Below are 17,140 nucleotides of genomic sequence, written 5' to 3'. Positions count from 1 at the left end.
TTACATTTATGTTCACGGGTACCGAGATGAGCGGCTGTTATGTTGTCTCCGCTGGCTTCCTTCGTCCTGAGGCCTTTCCAAAGGTTCTGCCTGGTGACGTTTGTCCAAAAGACATTTGCTTTGTTCCTTGGGCTGCTGATTTGTCCAATCTTGTCTTCGCAGGCGAGTGCTTGGGCATAATTTGATGCTTATGGAACTGGCATATCCTATGGCACAATCGTCGCATGTCACTCGTACCCCAGATTAGAAAGATTAGTTGCACGTACGTGCGTGCTTGCGTACACGCGTGAAGCTGTCTGTCAAGGACATCAATTAATGAAGAATAAATGCTATATCATGACACATGTCGACATGGCCCCGGCTTGCCTATTAAGAAAAATTACTGGTTCCGGGCCTTTCGTGATTATAGAGACACATTCGCCATAGCGAGTGGTAGGTGGATGCGTCAATCAGCCAGAAGGTTACCGTTCCCCAGCGCGACGGTTGAGTAACTGTGCTGCCCGTGCCAGCCTTTCTTGCTTCTCTCTCAAGCCATTTCCTTGTTCGCTATCCCTCTCGAGTATGCCGCCCTCTTCGTCCATCACGTCATCGCCCCTAGGCTCCCTGGTCTCGAGCCCACGGTACATAGCCGTTCGGCCATCGGGAGGTAGTTCGGCAGCGGCTGCAGCCATGTTGGCAGCTCGTCTCTTAGGTCCGAAGCGCCAGCTGAGGCGCTTCCACAAACTTCGTGGTCTTGAACCGGCTGGTGATGGGGGTGTCGCGAAAGAAGTATCCGGGTCGGGATCAGGTGTCGTAGCGGATGATGAAGATAGAGAGGATGATAGAGATGGGGCCGTGGGGAGGTGAAGAGCGGAAGCGACTTCGGTTCGCCAGACATGGATGCGTTCCTGCTTTGCCGGAGGCATAAGGGGGTTGACCTTGATTCGAGGATCTGAAGTGCCAGGCATGGTTGATTATGTATTTGTTGAAACTTGTTTGAAACTTGTAACGGGGTATTTGATAGATGTTGTTGATATGCTGGGTGGTTTGATTCCTTCTTCCGCGTGATTGTAAAGCAAATAATTAGGCGGCTGGTAGGAAAAGGCTGGATTATGTTGATGTTGTATGTCGTATCGTGTAGTATGAGTCCGAGACCAGTCGGAGTCGTGATTCTGACATTCAATTGCTTCGCTTTTGCGATTTCCCGCTCTTCAAGATGTGAAATTGATGATTGAAATCTCAATTCTGGTTTTCACAAGGGTATGGCAGTGTTTTGTTCTGCGCCGTCAAGCAAATTCGTTGGTGTAGGCCAATGACTCGTGTAACTCGTGCAGGGAATTACACTACGATCGACGGGTCTGAGCGTTTTTGTTTCCCGCCGATTAATTGATTGATTTGATATTGAATTTTGGAACAAACAGAGCCAAGGAATGAAAGAACTCGTACAGTAGATGAGAGATGCCAGGAACAGGGAACAAGATGATGAATGGGAAAGCAAAAAAAGGAGTATCCGTACTCGGTTGATTCCTTTGTTGAAGAAAAAGGACGGGAGCGGAAAAGGGAGAAATTGCGATCAAGGTTTACGAGAGGCAAGCCAAGACAAGGTAAGGCAAGACCAATTGCAAGGCAAGGCAAGGTAACTCAGGTAGGAGGTAGGAACGGTTTTCTCGGTTCGAGAGTAGTTGGAGCTAATGGGACCACAGACCGGGGACGATCTTTCTCGAACGACACGGTAGAGTGGGGTTTTTGTTGAGGAGGAATAGTAGATAGTATTGACTCGTTGATGGATTTTGAAGTTTAGGTATTCTCTTGAGGTTACCGATATGCAAGTAATAATGTAGGTAAGGAGGAGCTGAGCTGTATTGTGGAGAGACCGAGAGAGGGACGACGAGGAGAGCGGAGCGAACTTGAAGGGAAAAGTAAAGTGAAGGGGAAAAAGACAAGGACAAGACAAGGGTGTGATATGATTGATAAAGTGATCAGCATTGGTCTAGATCGTCCAAGGTCAAGGTCTCGTGCTCACGACAGGGTACTGCTACAGCTGCTACAGCGACAGTGCAGTGCAGTGTAGTGCAGTGCAGGGCAGCTGGTACCTACAGGAAAGACCTGCGTGCTGTATTGTACTGCACTTGAACAACCAATGCAATGCACTCATTCAGAAGCGAAGCCTTTTTCATCCATTGAAAAAGGCTAAATTGAGTGTGGATATCGGTAATATCCATAGCAAAACATCAATCAAAACGTTCAAGTTTGATGCAGACTAAATTAGTGCTTCCTTTTGGTTCAGCCCAGTCTTAGTTCTGAACTGTATCGGATGAGGATCTGTACTGACTTGAGAGTCAGCAGAGTAAATGTCTTAGTTTCAACTGACCGAATATTCAGACCAGCAGTAACAAAACAACCCCAAACATGTAAAGTACAGACATGCATTGGTTGGAGATCAGATATCCATTGTTTGTTTGTTCGTTCGTTTGTGGGGCAACCAACCTGGGTCATGAGGCCAAAATAAAATCCCTCCATCTCGCCTCTCCAGGGTAGCAGCAGCAGCAGTAGTCTTTTATGGACCTATCTCACACACATCACCCGACGTGCAGTTCTCTAGAAGTGATCGAATTAATTAGCTGCATCTTGGCGATTAACACTGGCTTGACATACCGCCATATCGATTTTAGGGGTTCAGGCCTTTAGCATTTGCGTGACCCATGTACTGGTCACACTGATCCATTTGCTGGCTCACATGTTGTGTAACAGACTTGATGTGAACACCCTCAACAAGAAAACAGTAGAGACAGAGATAGCAGTTAGAATTTACTTCAACTTTTATGCCGTACTAGTAGTTATAATCCAACACGAGACAGACAGGCAGGCTTACTCTAAATCCAAGCCCACCGAAACGCTCCCGCTCCAGTCAACGCCTACGAATCCAAATACTACTATGCTAACAATGCTGTTCATCTTCTTATGTTCTCGTGCTTGGCTTCAATGTCTCCCATCCTCCAACATTCTGACTGTCGTCCAGCGAACCTAGCAAATCCATCGATCCTTGCCGTTGGTGTTGATTTGGCTGCGGTAATTGCGGCTTGGGCTGTACCGGCGGCGCGGGTCGGCGCGATGGCACCCCGCCCGTGGAACCCCCGATTGAACTTGACGGCTTTAGACCCGTTCCGTTAGTTCCTTGGTTCGGTAGCCCAACAGGTTTCCGTGCAGCGGCTCCGAGGCCTGGTAGTTGATGACCTCCCATAGGGCCGCCAGTTTGAGCTCTCGACGGCAGCGGAGGTCGAAAGTCTTCATCCATAAGGCTGTGACTCAGCCCAGGGCTCGAACTGGGTGATGTTGTGGTCAAATGTGCCGGCTTCTTTGCCACTGGGGGCGCCGGCTTACCGCCCTTACTATTTTGCGAGAACTGAGAAACGTGCGAGGCTGCTGATGTTGGCCTTAGAGGGGGTGGCAGCGGCTGCGACTGAGTCTGAACTCTATTAAGACCAAATCCAGTGTTCGGTGCCATCCCTGACGTTCCTCGTCGGGGAGGCGGAGGTGGAGGCGGCGTCTCGACATGGCCCATGGGAGTCTGGTCATCCATAAGGTTGATACGTCCTACCTTGGCTGGCAATGATGATGGATCATACGGCGGAGGCAGCTTTCGAGGTTGAATACTCGAAGTCGACGCCATCGAGTTAGGCAAGCTGACCTTTTCAAACGGTGAGCTCGACATGCTGGATAGTGATGCTTTTGAAGACGACCTTGGGATAGAGATCCAGTCTGGTTCCTCCGTAAGACCAAATGGATTCGAGGGACGGTTGGGATTGAGTCCAACTGCCTGTCCGCTCCTAGGTTTGGGCACAGGCACTGCAGCGCGAGCAGGCTGTTTATTATCGAGCCACCATTTCTGGCGATCAGAGCTTGCAGGAGGCAGTCCAGGCTCGATAGAATCATACCCGATGAGATCTTCGTCATCGCTGTCCTCACCAGTCCCGAGATGAGCCGTTGCGTCTCCAACATCGGCCTTTCGACGTTGATACAATTCCTTGCTGATCGTTTCTCGCAATTGCTCGTCAACGATGCTTACTTTACACTCAAATGCAGCATGAACAGGTCGATGATCGGAGAACTTCAGGGGTGCCGAGTTATATAATAATTGTCTCAGGTTGGAACCTTTTCGAAGAATACGATCCGTCCATGCAGGAATGCGCGCCTTCTCACTAAATCTCAAGTCAGCATACATGCACTAATACGTGAATCACAGCTAACCACATACGATGTATCATAGTTGTCAGTCCCAATGTCGAACTTGTACGTGGGTGGAAATGTAATGCGAGCTTCAGAATAGAAAGGGAACGACAACCCAGCTACCATCTGAAGATTAAGCTGATCATTCTCATACAGCGTCTCAAAGTCACGTTTCTTGACAAGAGCGCGCGCAGTCTCCGAATTAAGACCAATACGATAGTTGAAGTCGCCCAACCAAATCACAGCGTCTATTGATGTCAGCATAACGGCATAATGGTAGAAGGGGCAGCAAGGACTCACCATGGTCATCAATACCACGATTTCTCTGGAAACGTAAGCCATGGTGAATTGTGGCGTAATCGCGGTTGCGTTCATCGTAGTTGGAAAATCCAGCGGCCAAATGTGCCGTGACGAAACATATGTGAGTGTTGGCGTAGTCGAATCGAATCGCCACCGCGCCCTTGTTTCCAGCCATGCCAGACATGCCCGTCTTTTTTACGCTGCCCTCGACGTTCTTAATGTTGGCTAGACTAGGCGTCTTGACAAAGATGCATAGTGCTGCTCCAACAAGCTGTCCACTTCGAAGCAACACATATCGCTCGCCGCCCAATCGCTTCTGCCGCTCGTTGAGATTGTACTTTACAGCTTGCTCCCAGAGATTCTTCCGTGACGGATCACTGTTCATGATCTGCTGAGGACTGAGCTCGACAATCTCCTGGAATCCAACCACAAAAATATCTGGCTGGGCATTACCCAGAGCTTCTGGGAACAACCAAGGCCCGAGATCATCTTCAACGCCTTCTGTACGCCCGTTGAGATTGAAAGTGCCAACCCATATGGTGATGCTGTTAAATGAAGTGAACTCACTACTCCTCTTGGCCAACTCTGATGACACAAAGTCGCTAATGGGATCAAACAGTAGCACCGGTGCTTGCCCAACAAGACGACCCAGAAGCATGTCAATAGTGATCTGGCGAGAAGGATCGAGAAAGTTGTTGTGGTAGATACGCTGTACGGACTTGCGTACATCAGCGACCGCTCCAGCGAGTGACATCTTGCCGTGGCGCGTGAAAGACGACTTGAGGGCACCCGTTCCAGCGTAAGTTTTGGACAAGGAATCACCATTATCTGCCCATAGACTGGAATGCCTCATCCAGAAATCGGACGCAGCGTATTCGCCACGGTGTCCTAGGAAAGCCTCAACCGCCATTTGCGAGATCATTGTCTGTATAAGGTTGGTTCGATCAAGACAGTCAAGACAGTTGGTTCGAAAAACACCCTCCTGCTGAAGCACGACCACCATACGCGTATGTCCAGCGTTATCCTGTTCATACCTGGGCTCGGTCGTCTCTTCAGCTAAGAAGTATGCAAAAGCATCGGTGGAATTCTCAATATAGCGACGAATATCCCGAGCAGCCTCGTATCCGGCGGGCCCCTTCGTCTCGGCGTGGAAATCATAATTTGTCTCTCGCAAGAGGGCATGATCCGAAGATCCACCCTGCTCTGCGTGACTCAAAGGACAATGCTTGATACCCTTATGGTAGAGGTTACTGAGCTCGACCTCACCCGGTTTAGTCTCACTAAGAAGGTTGATGACATGAACTGCTCCATAGGATTGCTCAAGCTCCTCGAAATGTTTGTTGAAGGCAGGTTGCGTGCCGTCGGGAGATCTGGTGACTGTGATCTTCTGGCGACCTGGAATCAGGTCGGCGGCCTGCTCCCAGAACACTGGAACCGATCCACGCACTTGAGCATACGAAAACATTGTTCCTGCTGGACTCCAGAAAGTGGTTTCAGTCTCAACAAAGTTAGCTACGTGTCCATCATCGTCGATACCTCGCGAATTGAAGCGAGTTCCAGCTCTGCGACAAGACAATCGAGATATGAGAGTCATAAATGAGGGCATCCCTGACTTGACATTCTTCAGGGGCGATGAGCTCAGCGGAATGGTCATTGTTTTACAAAAGCCACGAATTGCTGAAGTAAGTATGCGCGACGAATCAAGAGCTGCTCGTTCATTTGGCATAAGTCGAGAGCGAAACTGCACAAGAGGACTGATCATGAATGAGTTCCAGAGGAATCCATCGTCGAAGTTGTCAATCTCAAACGAGTTGGAGTTGATGGGTCTGTCGTTCGTTAGTAGGGGTTTGTTATAAGTGAGACGCTAACCAACCCACCTGTCTTGAAGTCGGTTCGTCAGATCGAAATCTGTACTGTAGTAAAAGGTTCCATTGCTGAGTAGGTTGCGCAGTTCATGGCAAGGATGCTCCATGGCCACCTCCCTTCGACCAAGGCCTTGACCGTAAGGCGCCGACTGCACCGATGCAGAATCTAAAAACTCGGGATCCAGCGATTCGAGGGGAACAACATCGTCGTAGTCTGCGCTACTCAAGCAATAGAATGCGACTCCGCCTATACGTTCCACGGTCTCGCCAGGCCGTAAGGTGGCAGCGCGCGTCGCATGTGTAATGATAGATAGGAAGACCTCGCTGTTGACCGTGATCAAGCCCAATGTTCCATAAATCGGTCGATGAGTTAGACGACGATAGTCTTGCAGTAGGTCTTTCGAAATAGGTGCGAATTCGACCATGCATTTTGATACTAGAGTCTCGCCGACGTTCCCGCGGGGTCTCGAAATCGTAGCTAAGGATGTAAGCGAGCCGTTCGCGATGGCTTCACTGGTGGATGAGGTGTATCGGAATATTAGAGTATGAGAGGACGACACGATGGCAATAGACCGGTGAGGATAGTCGCGTATATAGAGCTCGCATGACTTTTCGGGAGAGGGAGCCTGGGCAGACCAGGCTGCTGAAGGATGTTCCATTGTGTAGAGGATTATGTGACAGGACAGATAATTTCAGGGTTCAGCGTGTTGGAGATAGCGATTTTGGAAAGGGTTCAAAGCTTCGCTTGACCCATGATCGTATCAATGCATTTAAATTGAAGTCGTAGAAGAGAAAGAAAAAATTCTGGACGATTAAAGTTGGGCTTCGTAGGGTTTCAGCTGGTGCTTGGATGAAGATGAGGTTTGGGCATTGCATTAGACAAATGTCAGAGGTACCTATTGGATGGGATTGGACGCTCTGCGAATGACGTTTCTCAGCTGGCGGCTACTACAGTACAAGATACCCCTGGCTGGTAATAACTAAGCGGACGGACCCACCATTAGGTACCATCTTAGTACTACCTTCGCTTCTATATACAGATATACAGTGCAGTATTGGATGGTAAAGCATGGCCAATATCCATAAATAAGGCTTCATCTTAAATCAAACACAGCATTTTCAAAGACTTCTTCACAGATCTTCTGAGCCGATTGATAGCCTTGATACGGATTGCAACACCATGTTGACTTTGCAAGCCCGGCCCTATGACTCCTCTACGCAGGCGTGAGTTCATGGACACCCAAAATATAGGCATCTTCAGATGAAAGCTCAAATGGAAGCTCAAGCACATGTTCCTTCAGTTGTGTTCTCGACGAGATACAATTTCGGAGCATTGCGAAGGATAGGTAGAGATCGCAAAGAGACATCTTTGAGCACCTGCATTATGAAGCTGTTGAGCAATGCTTTTAGAAACTGCCGCTTTTCAGGCAGCCAAACCATACCCCAACCACAAACACTTCCAGTACAAGTCAATTTAACTAGATAAAATATATTGGTCGACAAGATTGACTGGTGGCGTAGATATAATTGTCGGGAGAAAATGCACAAACAGTCAACACGCTATAGATAGTATGGTATTGGGTATGACCGTGATATTCAACGAATGCCGCCGGATGAGATTTTGGGGTGTGAAAAACAAAGAGTAATAATTGAGCTTCAGATTCGAATTTGAGATCATGCTCTCTAAGAGAGAGCGTTCATTCTCTTCCTATCATATGTTTATGTGAGAATCATCATAAGCCCTTTTTAGGATACAGAAAAAAGAAAGATTCTCTGACCTCGCACCCGCTCTGAGAAAATATGTTCAAGCTCAGATTTGCGCTTAGTCAGCTCGAGAGCGGCGAATCGTTGGCCCGGAACTGATTGATCGAGACCCATGTAAGCTGCGGAGACTTGTTGGACAAGTACAGACCTGTTTGCATCACACCCCTGGCAGCACTAATCCATCATGGTTTCGCGCGACCTTGCTCAGGCACGTGCAGTCGAAGCTCTTTAAGTGACCAAGCGGCCAAGTACCTTGAAAAAAAGAGCTTGTCTGCAGCGCGAACTACCAGCCCCTGCCTTTCGCGACAGCCTTGAGCCTCAAGCGTCATCTCCTATCTGCAAACTTCTCAGCTTCACAATTACACCACAGAATTAAGTTACAGTTGTCTCTCTACCCTACCATCAATTTCACTACGCGACCGAGAAAAACGAAGAATCAGTTATCCAAAGCAATGAGCGACTTCGGCCACTTTGGCTCCGAGGAGGAGTACGCGACTGTGCGCAAGCACAATGCGGAGGTGGTATGTTTATATCTTGAGATAGCCCTCTCATGCTTCGAAATTTCATCTGACATCTCGTGAAACAATAGGAATCCGACCCCGACAACTTCGATCACTGGGAAAACCTCATCAAAGCCTGTGAGACACTGGAGGGTGGCTTGAACCGTAACTCAAGCCCCCAAGCATTAGCGACTTTCCGAGATGCCTACGACCGGCTTTTGACCAAGTTTCCCCTTTTCTTTGGCTACTGGAAGAAGTATGCGGATATGGAATTTAACATCGCCGGCCCTGAGTCTGCCGAGATGGTCAGTGATTCCTCTATAATTTCTGCGACATGGCTGACACCACAAATAGGTCTACGAGAGAGGATGTGCAAGCATCACCAATTCTGTCGACTTGTGGACGGATTACTGCTCCTTCAAGATGGAGACAACCCATGACCCACACCTCGTCAGAGAGTAAGTTCCATTTGGATGGTTTCCTTCCCCTTCCCTTAACATGCCTTCGGTGCAGTATTTCGCTTGACCAGAGTGGTCTCGGTCGACATATCCGCGAGGGCTCTACACTCTATTATCAAGGTGTCTGATGGTGAGATATGCCTGCGATAGCCCCTCAAGCTGGGATGCTCTCTCACGCTCTCTACCAGGCTCTGTTGATAATACCTCCGTGCTCGTTCTAAACTCCAGAGTCGTCCCTGCGTTACACGTCACCCGCTCGATAGAACATTATCTCGGTTTTGCTACTCATTCGCGCAACCATCTTCCCCTCTGTATTAATCCTCTCCACCCTTCCCCTGACTTATCCCTTCCGCACGCAGATCTCATGCTGACCTTCTGTTCTAGGCTCTTTGAACGAGGAGCAACCTTTGTTGGTCTCGACTTTTTGGCGCACCCTTTCTGGGATAAGTACATAGAGTACGAAGAGCGCCAGGAGGCACATGACAAGATCTATGCCATCCATGCGCGAATCATTCGCATACCGATGCACCAGTACGCACGATACTACGAGAGATTTCGCTCATTATCACACAATCAGCCGATCACCGAAGTGGTACCCGCCGAGGATCTTGCGAGATTCAGAGCAGAGGTTGAAAACGAAAATTTGGCTTTCGGAGGCGCCCCCAAGGCCGAGCTAGAGATCGAGCGCGACGTTCGTGCCAAGATTGACGCAATGTTCTATGAGATCTTCACGACAACACAAACCGAGGTATCGAAGCGCTGGACATATGAATCCGAGATCAAGCGACCTTACTTCCACGTTACCGCCTTGGAACACAAAGACTTGGCGAATTGGCGCAAGTACCTTGACTTTGAAGAGGCTGAAGGGGACTTTGCACGAATTGTTGCTTTATACGAGCGATGCCTTGTTACGTGCGCATACTATGACGATCTTTGGTTCCGATATGCCCGGTGGATGTCTGGCCAGGACGGAAAGGAGGAAGAGGTACGCAACATCTACGTACGCGCCTCCACAATGTTTGTGCCTGTCAGCCGACCAGGCATTAGAATGCAGTGGGCCTATTTTGAGGAGAGTGCTGGTAGAGTCGACGTCGCCCTCGATATCCACGAGTCGATTCTCCTGAGGCTACCTGACTGTGTCGAGGTTATTGTGTCATGGGCTAATGTTGAACGACGACAAAACGGAATCGATGCTGCTATCCAGGTGTACAAGAACCAAATCGACGCTCCCACAGTGGATCCCTATGCCAAAGCTGCCTTGGCGGCAGAATGGGCCCTTTTGGTTTGGAAAGCTAGAGGCTCTGCCGAAGAAGCTCGCGATGTATTCGCCAAAAATGTACAGTGGTGCGGTGACAGCAGCCTATTCTGGGACCGATGGTTCCGTTTCGAGCTGGAGCAGCCAACAAGTGCCAAGACTGAAGGCCAGCAAGGCGAGTTCATGAAGAAGGTATTTGACGAGCTCCGAGAACGAAGTCGACTTTCTGCACCGGTCAAAAAGGACCTGGCTCAGCTGTACCTCAACTATTTGGTCGAGCGGGGCGACAAGAATGCCATGAAGGTGTTCTTGCAAGTTGATAGGGAAGTCTTTGGGTATGTTGTCACCTTCCTTCGTACAAATAATCGTGCGCTAACCACTTATAGGCCAACGTCAGTAGCAAAGCTGTCAACGACAAATAGCAAGGACAACGACGTGGCAAGAGGAGAACTGGATGAAGCCAGCAAGCAGCGAGCTGAAGCTCGATATGTTCATTTCTACGAAGTCCATGGGGAGCCAGACTCTGATGCACAAGGCAATGCAGACTTCAACTGAGCATCATGGATACGCGATGGACTATGTTTTCGAAAAAAGTACTGCGACAACTGGGATCAATGAGGACTTAATAAACGAAGAAAACAGCGCCTCTGCAAAAGCGGCCGAATTGGATGTCGCAGGAGGATTGATGGGATTGCTTGTGGACACATTGCTGGACCAGTTCGATATGGGATTTGGCATTCTAATGGATAGAGACCGGCACTTACAGCCTGCAGCAGGTAATAGACGATATATATATCCAATATTGAAAATGAAGTTGTTGATAAGTGGGACGATCTCGTTCAGTACTATCAGTACTATGGCATGTAGATTGTCTAGATCTTGTGGAGTCTAGGATCCAAGACTTGCATTAGTGCTACTGAAGAAGCCATCGGTATCGCTTACTCAGTTCAAATGCAATTTTGTCTCCACCGGAGGATTGTCGGCGAGTGTTGCCCAACGGGATTCGGGATGTTTTGCCGTCTGATCGTGTTCCAAAACCTGGGGAAGCGAAGGCCCCTGTTGCCTCTGGCCTCAATTGATTATGAACAGAAATGGTCCAAATGGCACAATAGAGCAAAATCGTTATTATGTGAGATTTGTAAAGGTTGTTCAGCTCATTAAGGGTTCTGCAGCTATTCAGTCTAGTCAGTGCAAGTCTGTGAGACAATGTATGTAGTCGAAGTAGGTTGTAATTTGCTGATATGACGACAGATCACATGCTACAAGGCAAGCGATTTGGAATCTTAAAGCCCAGACCAAGCGGACCCCTGTTGTGTAGAAAAGATTCCATCTCGCTGTGGTCGTGTACCCGCTCGTGGCTACTAAGTATTTGAGGCGAGCGCTGGATGACAAATCTATTGTGGAAACGTCAGAATGGACTTCGACTATTGTTGTGTTCCAGAAGGGTCACAGGCAGAGTTTGATTAACATTTGAATCAAACCGAGATTGGGAACGGCTCCGACTTCTGTCTGAGCTGATGACTGATATGGTTCGAGTGAGAGGCGTTGAACAAGATACTACGAAGGTACGTAGCCTGGAATGGAGGGTTACTTCAGGGTCCTGGTGCATCAGAATTTTCCCGTCTCTTGGACACTCACACTCCAATTTCCACTAGCTGAGCTCTGATGGTTGGTCGCCTTGTGGTTCATAACCGAAAAGGGTCTCGCTTTCTTGTCTGACACATGGCAGCCGTTTTGACGACTTCTCATGAGCCTCTTTATCAAGCCATGGTCTCTATCAGAAGTGGGTAACAGGTGTAACACTTTAACGCTCCAAGCAACACCCCCTGTTGTTTCTTCTACAGGCCTCAGCATTAGTAACCTCTCAGAAGAAAGAGAATCTCCATTACGAAGAATCTCCACCGACTCCACAGAATCCATCCGAGCGTCATCCCCCACCTAGATGAAAAGTATTGGGGCCCCTGATACGGAATTGACCAATTGTTGAAGGCCAATTTCGAGACATGGTGCCGGTTCATGAAGCCGGTACCGCTCCGAGGCGAGAGGACCTGGGGAAATGATGTGAGGAATCATTGGGAATCTGGCCCACCAGGTGTCTGCACAGGTACAGATTCAGTGAGGGTCTGAAGGTTCATGCCAAAAGAAAGCGATTCTTTACATTCTCTTCCTTGGTCTTCGGAGCAAGAACGGAGTCGGGAAAGCCTAGACGGACCTAACAGTGAATGAAGGAATGTTTCCATTGGAAGCTTTGCCATCCATGTTCTGTAGCCTTCCATGAATCGCGTCTCGGCTGCCAGGTGAGTTTATCAGTCAGGGTCGGGGTTGCCTAACGGCCACTGACACGGCAGGTCCCCCGTCTTGCCCTCGGCTTCCCGCAGAGCTGAACCGACGCCATCCCTTCTTATAGGAAGGTACATTGCCGTTGGTCTCAGATTTCTCTTTCCTTCTTTCCTCCCCATTCTTTCTCGTCCATATAGTCTTAGCACTTTGCGATCTCATATTCAAGGTACGTTCAACTCTCCCACGTCGACTACAACCTCTCTCCCTTCGGCATCAACAATAAACAGAGTCATCTACAACCACTCTAATTCATTTTCGTGCCTCATACAGCCATCAACTTGATATTAACGTCTGCCTGTTATAGATGGCCTTCGCTACCCGACAGTTTGCCCGTGCGGCCACTCGAGCTACCCGCAGTGGCTTCGCTATTGCCCCCCGACAGGTTATCCGCCAGCAGGGTCGCCGTTATTACTCTTCCGAGCCCGCACAGAAGTCCTCTTCAGCTTGGATCTGGCTGACAGGTGCCGCTGTTGCTGGAGGTGCTGGCTACTACTTCTATGGCAACAGTGCTTCTTCCGCCACTCCCAAGGTCTTCAAGCCTAGCAAGGAAGATTACCAGAAGGTCTACAACGAGATTGCCGCTCGCCTGGAGGAGAAGGATGACTACGATGATGGCAGCTATGGCCCCGTTCTCCTCCGTCTCGCCTGGCACGCCAGTGGCACCTATGACAAGGAGACTGGTACCGGTGGCAGCAACGGAGCTACCATGCGATTCGCCCCTGAGGCTGACCACGGCGCCAACGCTGGTCTGGCTGCTGCCCGTAAATTCCTTGAGCCTGTGAAAGAGAAGAACCCCTGGATCACCTACTCTGATCTCTGGATTCTTGCTGGTGTTTGCGCTATCCAGGAGATGCTGGGTCCCGTCATTCCCTACCGACCTGGTCGTGCCGACCGTGATATCTCTGGCTGCACACCCGATGGTCGTCTCCCCGATGCTTCCAAGCGCCAGGATCACCTCCGAGGTATCTTCGGCCGCATGGGCTTCAACGACCAAGAGATTGTTGCCCTGTCTGGTGCTCACGCTCTTGGTCGATGCCACACCGACCGATCTGGATACGAAGGTCCCTGGACTTTCTCTCCTACTGTTATGACCAACGACTACTTCCGCCTTCTTGTCGAGGAGAAGTGGCAGTGGAAGAAGTGGAACGGTCCCGCTCAGTACGAGGACAAGTCTACCAAGTCCCTCATGATGCTGCCCAGTGATATTGCTCTGATCGAGGACAAGAAGTTCAAGCCTTGGGTCGAGAAGTACGCCAAGGACAACGATGCTTTCTTCAAGGACTTCTCCGATGTCGTCCTCCGACTATTCGAGCTCGGAGTTCCTTTCGCCCAGGGCACCGAGAACCAGCGATGGACTTTCAAGCCTACACACCAGGAATAAGTTGCAGACGAGTATCGGTAGAATTTGTGGAAATTGTATTTGATCATCACGTTGGTTGATGAACCGGGAGAGCGATATCCGGAGTTTTTGGTTGTGATTGGGAGCTGGCAGGGAATGCCAGCCTGTTTATAGACCATGTTATGGAATCTGACTGCATCAGCATGTCATTAGACTAAGATATCTATCTCGCATAGTAGAGACCAAAAGAATTTTCCTTTTACTCATCTCATCTTTCACTCTATTTTCCTAACAACGTGAGATTTTAATGAAACCACGGTACGGGCCGTCAATATAGCCAGCCCATGACGCTCCATGATGGCAGCTCGTCCAAGGGACCGGTGATCATTGGACTTGTTCCTGCGTCCTCCATAACGGCATTCGATCTTGGCTAAGTTTGTGCTATGAGATTAGTGCTGCTGAACTGAGTATCTGACCATATTTCGAAATTTGTTGTCTACGGCAGCATATAGATTAATGATTGTGTTTCGTATTTGTCAGTGTGGTCTCATGGCGTATAAGCAGTCGACGAGAGAAAGTTGTGGCATTTTGGTGTTCAATTATCTATAGTAAGAGTATATAATGAACAGCCTTCGTCGTTTGAGTATGGATCTTTGGTTAGACATACGAAATGGCAATAACGTTATCGGCCAGTATCGTTTATGAAAGGCTTGCCGTGGCAGCACCAGTTGTATTATTCAGCATTTGCCTTCACGGGGCAACTAGAACTGAACACAAATATCACCGGATATCATAGCCGAGCAGGCGATGAAAAATAGTTTCGGCGATGTTAGTAAGGAGGCACGTTTCTTCGCACGCCATTTTTCGCTTATCTGAGCGAATTTAAAGGTCGATACCGGAGGGATACCGGAAGGATACCGGAGAATTTTCAACTGATCATTACGTTGCATAGGGCGACTTAGCAGCTATATAGCAGTGTACAGCGGTTTACTTAAATGCATTTGTAACTCCTTCAGATACTGGGCAGAAATATCTTAAGCACCTACTGTTTCTCCTCTTGTTACGATTCCCGACTTGATTGGTGGATGCTTCGAAACTCGCGGAATTCCATACCCAGTCGCGCGATCCTGTATTAACCAGACCGACCCAGAAGCCTGAACTGTCACCTACCCATTCGACCTTAGTATAAATAGTTGCACCCCACAGTCTTCTCAATAAGGCAAACAGTCCAACTCTACCTACCTTACTCAACACTATCAACAGCAACCATGGGTAGTCAAATTCAAAACAAAGCAGCCTCCGGGGTGCCTTACTTCACCCCGGCCCAGGAACCTCCGGCCGGTACCCCGCTCAAGACGGATTCGGCGCCGACTCTGTTCAAGCCACTCCGTACACGAGGTGTTGAACTTCAGAACCGCTTTGTCGTTTCTCCTATGTGCACCTACTCAGCTCAGGATGGTCACTTAACAGACTTCCATCTTGTCCATCTCGGACAATTTGCCCTCCAAGGCGCTGGTCTTGTTTTCGTTGAGGCTACTGCTGTTGAGCCCCGTGGGCGTATCAGCCCTGAGGACTCGGGTCTTTGGGAAGACAGTCAGATTGTGCCTCTCAAGCGCATCACAGACTTCATCCACAGTCAGAACACCAAAGCTGCCATTCAGCTTGCACATGTAAGCTCAGCCCAGTGAACGAATTCGAGTTCTGTGCATGAGCTAACACATATTTCAGGCCGGCAGAAAGGCGAGCACAGTTGCGCCCTGGATCGGTGGCTCTGTGAACAAGGCACTTGCTACCAAGGATGTTGGAGGCTGGCCTGACGATATCGTTGCGCCCAGCGCCATTCCCTTTGCTGATGACTTTGGAACACCGCACGAGTTGACGACCGAGGAAATCAAGGCTCTTATCAAACAGTGGCAGGACTCTGCTGTGCGAGCGGTCAAGGCTGGTTTCGATGTCATTGAAATTCACGCCGCTCATGGCTACCTCCTCCATCAGTTTCTCTCGCCTCTCACCAACGTAAGTTGTCCTCAGTACTCACCCCTCAGGTGGATAACAGAAGAGATGTCCTCTAAGGTTTAGGCTACTAATAAAGTAGCCTAAACGCTTATCTAAACTGGCATAAGATGATTAAACTATTTCGTCTGTTATGCTTAGGACGGCCAATTCTTCTGACACCCTGCGGGCCCCGAAGGTTTCGGCGACTGACATGAACTACAGAAACGAACGGATCAGTATGGCGGAAGCTTTGAGAACCGCACTCGTCTGCTCTTTGAGATCACCGAAGCCATTCGTGCTGTTATCCCTGAGGAGCTCCCTCTCTGGGTACGCATCTCTGCTACTGAGTGGATGGAGTGGAACAACGAACCCTCATGGGATCTTGAGAGCAGCATCCGCCTTGCCAAGGAGCTTCCCGCATTGGGAGTTGATGTTCTCGACATCAGCAGCGGTGGAAACTTGAAGGCGCAAAAGATCAAAGTTCACCAAACGCTCCAGACAGACCTCGCAGGCCAGATCCGTGAGGCCCTAAGTACCGAGGGCAAGGAGCTTCTTATCGGAACCGTTGGTTACATCACTGACGGACCTTTTGCTCGGTCGCTTGTGGAGGAGAACGAGGACCCCAAGGCGGATCTTGTGCTTGCTGCTAGACAGTTCCTCAGGGAGCCAGACTTTGTTCTCAGTGCCGCTGACCAGTTGGATGTTGAAGTCAAGTGGCCTGTTCAGTATCAGCGAGCTACTCCAAAGAACCGTAAGCCACACAGCAAGTAAGCGATGAAGATTATGTCATATGAGGCGTTGGGGAAAAGGTAGATAGCATTACTATAAACACTATCTGGTTGATTCACCGAGCTCATTCACGAATATCAAAGATGAATGTAAACTCTTTCAAAAACTTCCTAATCAGACGTCCAAGAATAGGTACCAATCGATGTTACTGCTGTCTTGGCCTCGGACATGCTGTGCCATCGGTGAGTCTAAGATTGTAGACTCTGATGGTGGGGCCGTAGCGAAGGAACGTGGGGCCGATACATTGAATAAGCGGGATCATGTTTCGCCTCAATCCCTTTGGTGGCATGTTTCATACCAAGACTACGCATTCTAGCCATTGAACTGAT

General features: G+C 49.2%; 5 protein-coding genes across 5 annotated transcripts; 3 read left to right on the top strand and 2 right to left on the bottom strand.

Moving 5' to 3' along the window:
- Positions 1-461: 461 nt before the first annotated feature.
- FIESC28_02367 (uncharacterized protein) lies at positions 462-947 on the bottom strand (the record flags this gene model as incomplete). Its single annotated transcript, XM_031156516.1, has 1 exon — positions 462-947. The coding sequence occupies one exon, from the start codon at positions 945-947 to the stop codon at positions 462-464; it is 486 nt and encodes a 161-aa protein (XP_031019390.1).
- A 1,991-nt stretch (positions 948-2,938) lies between these two features.
- On the bottom strand, positions 2,939-7,030 carry FIESC28_02366 (uncharacterized protein; the record flags this gene model as incomplete). The annotated part of the gene is made up of 4 exons (XM_031156515.1): positions 2,939-4,178; positions 4,235-4,454; positions 4,507-6,332; positions 6,384-7,030. The coding sequence occupies 4 exons, from the start codon at positions 7,028-7,030 to the stop codon at positions 2,939-2,941; spliced, it is 3,933 nt and encodes a 1,310-aa protein (XP_031019389.1).
- A 1,557-nt stretch (positions 7,031-8,587) lies between these two features.
- Positions 8,588-10,903, top strand: FIESC28_02365 (uncharacterized protein; the record flags this gene model as incomplete). Its single annotated transcript, XM_031156514.1, has 5 exons — positions 8,588-8,656; positions 8,725-8,940; positions 8,990-9,093; positions 9,478-10,683; positions 10,735-10,903. 5 exons carry the CDS (start codon positions 8,588-8,590, stop codon positions 10,901-10,903), a joined length of 1,764 nt encoding a protein of 587 aa, XP_031019388.1.
- Positions 10,904-12,992: 2,089 nt separating this feature from the next.
- FIESC28_02364 (uncharacterized protein) lies at positions 12,993-14,069 on the top strand (the record flags this gene model as incomplete). The annotated part of the gene is made up of 1 exon (XM_031156513.1): positions 12,993-14,069. The coding sequence occupies one exon, from the start codon at positions 12,993-12,995 to the stop codon at positions 14,067-14,069; it is 1,077 nt and encodes a 358-aa protein (XP_031019387.1).
- A 1,226-nt stretch (positions 14,070-15,295) lies between these two features.
- Positions 15,296-16,793, top strand: FIESC28_02363 (uncharacterized protein; the record flags this gene model as incomplete). The annotated part of the gene is made up of 3 exons (XM_031156512.1): positions 15,296-15,697; positions 15,756-16,043; positions 16,245-16,793. The coding sequence occupies 3 exons, from the start codon at positions 15,296-15,298 to the stop codon at positions 16,791-16,793; spliced, it is 1,239 nt and encodes a 412-aa protein (XP_031019386.1).
- Positions 16,794-17,140: the final 347 nt, after the last annotated feature.

Source organism: Fusarium coffeatum, assembly GCF_003316985.1.
Source record: "Fusarium coffeatum strain FIESC_28 chromosome Unknown BRIP53273_contig_52, whole genome shotgun sequence".
Lineage (NCBI taxonomy): Eukaryota > Fungi > Ascomycota > Sordariomycetes > Hypocreales > Nectriaceae > Fusarium > Fusarium coffeatum.
The sequence above is the reverse complement of the archived record's forward strand: the minus strand, read 5'-3'. Positions and strand labels throughout refer to the sequence as shown.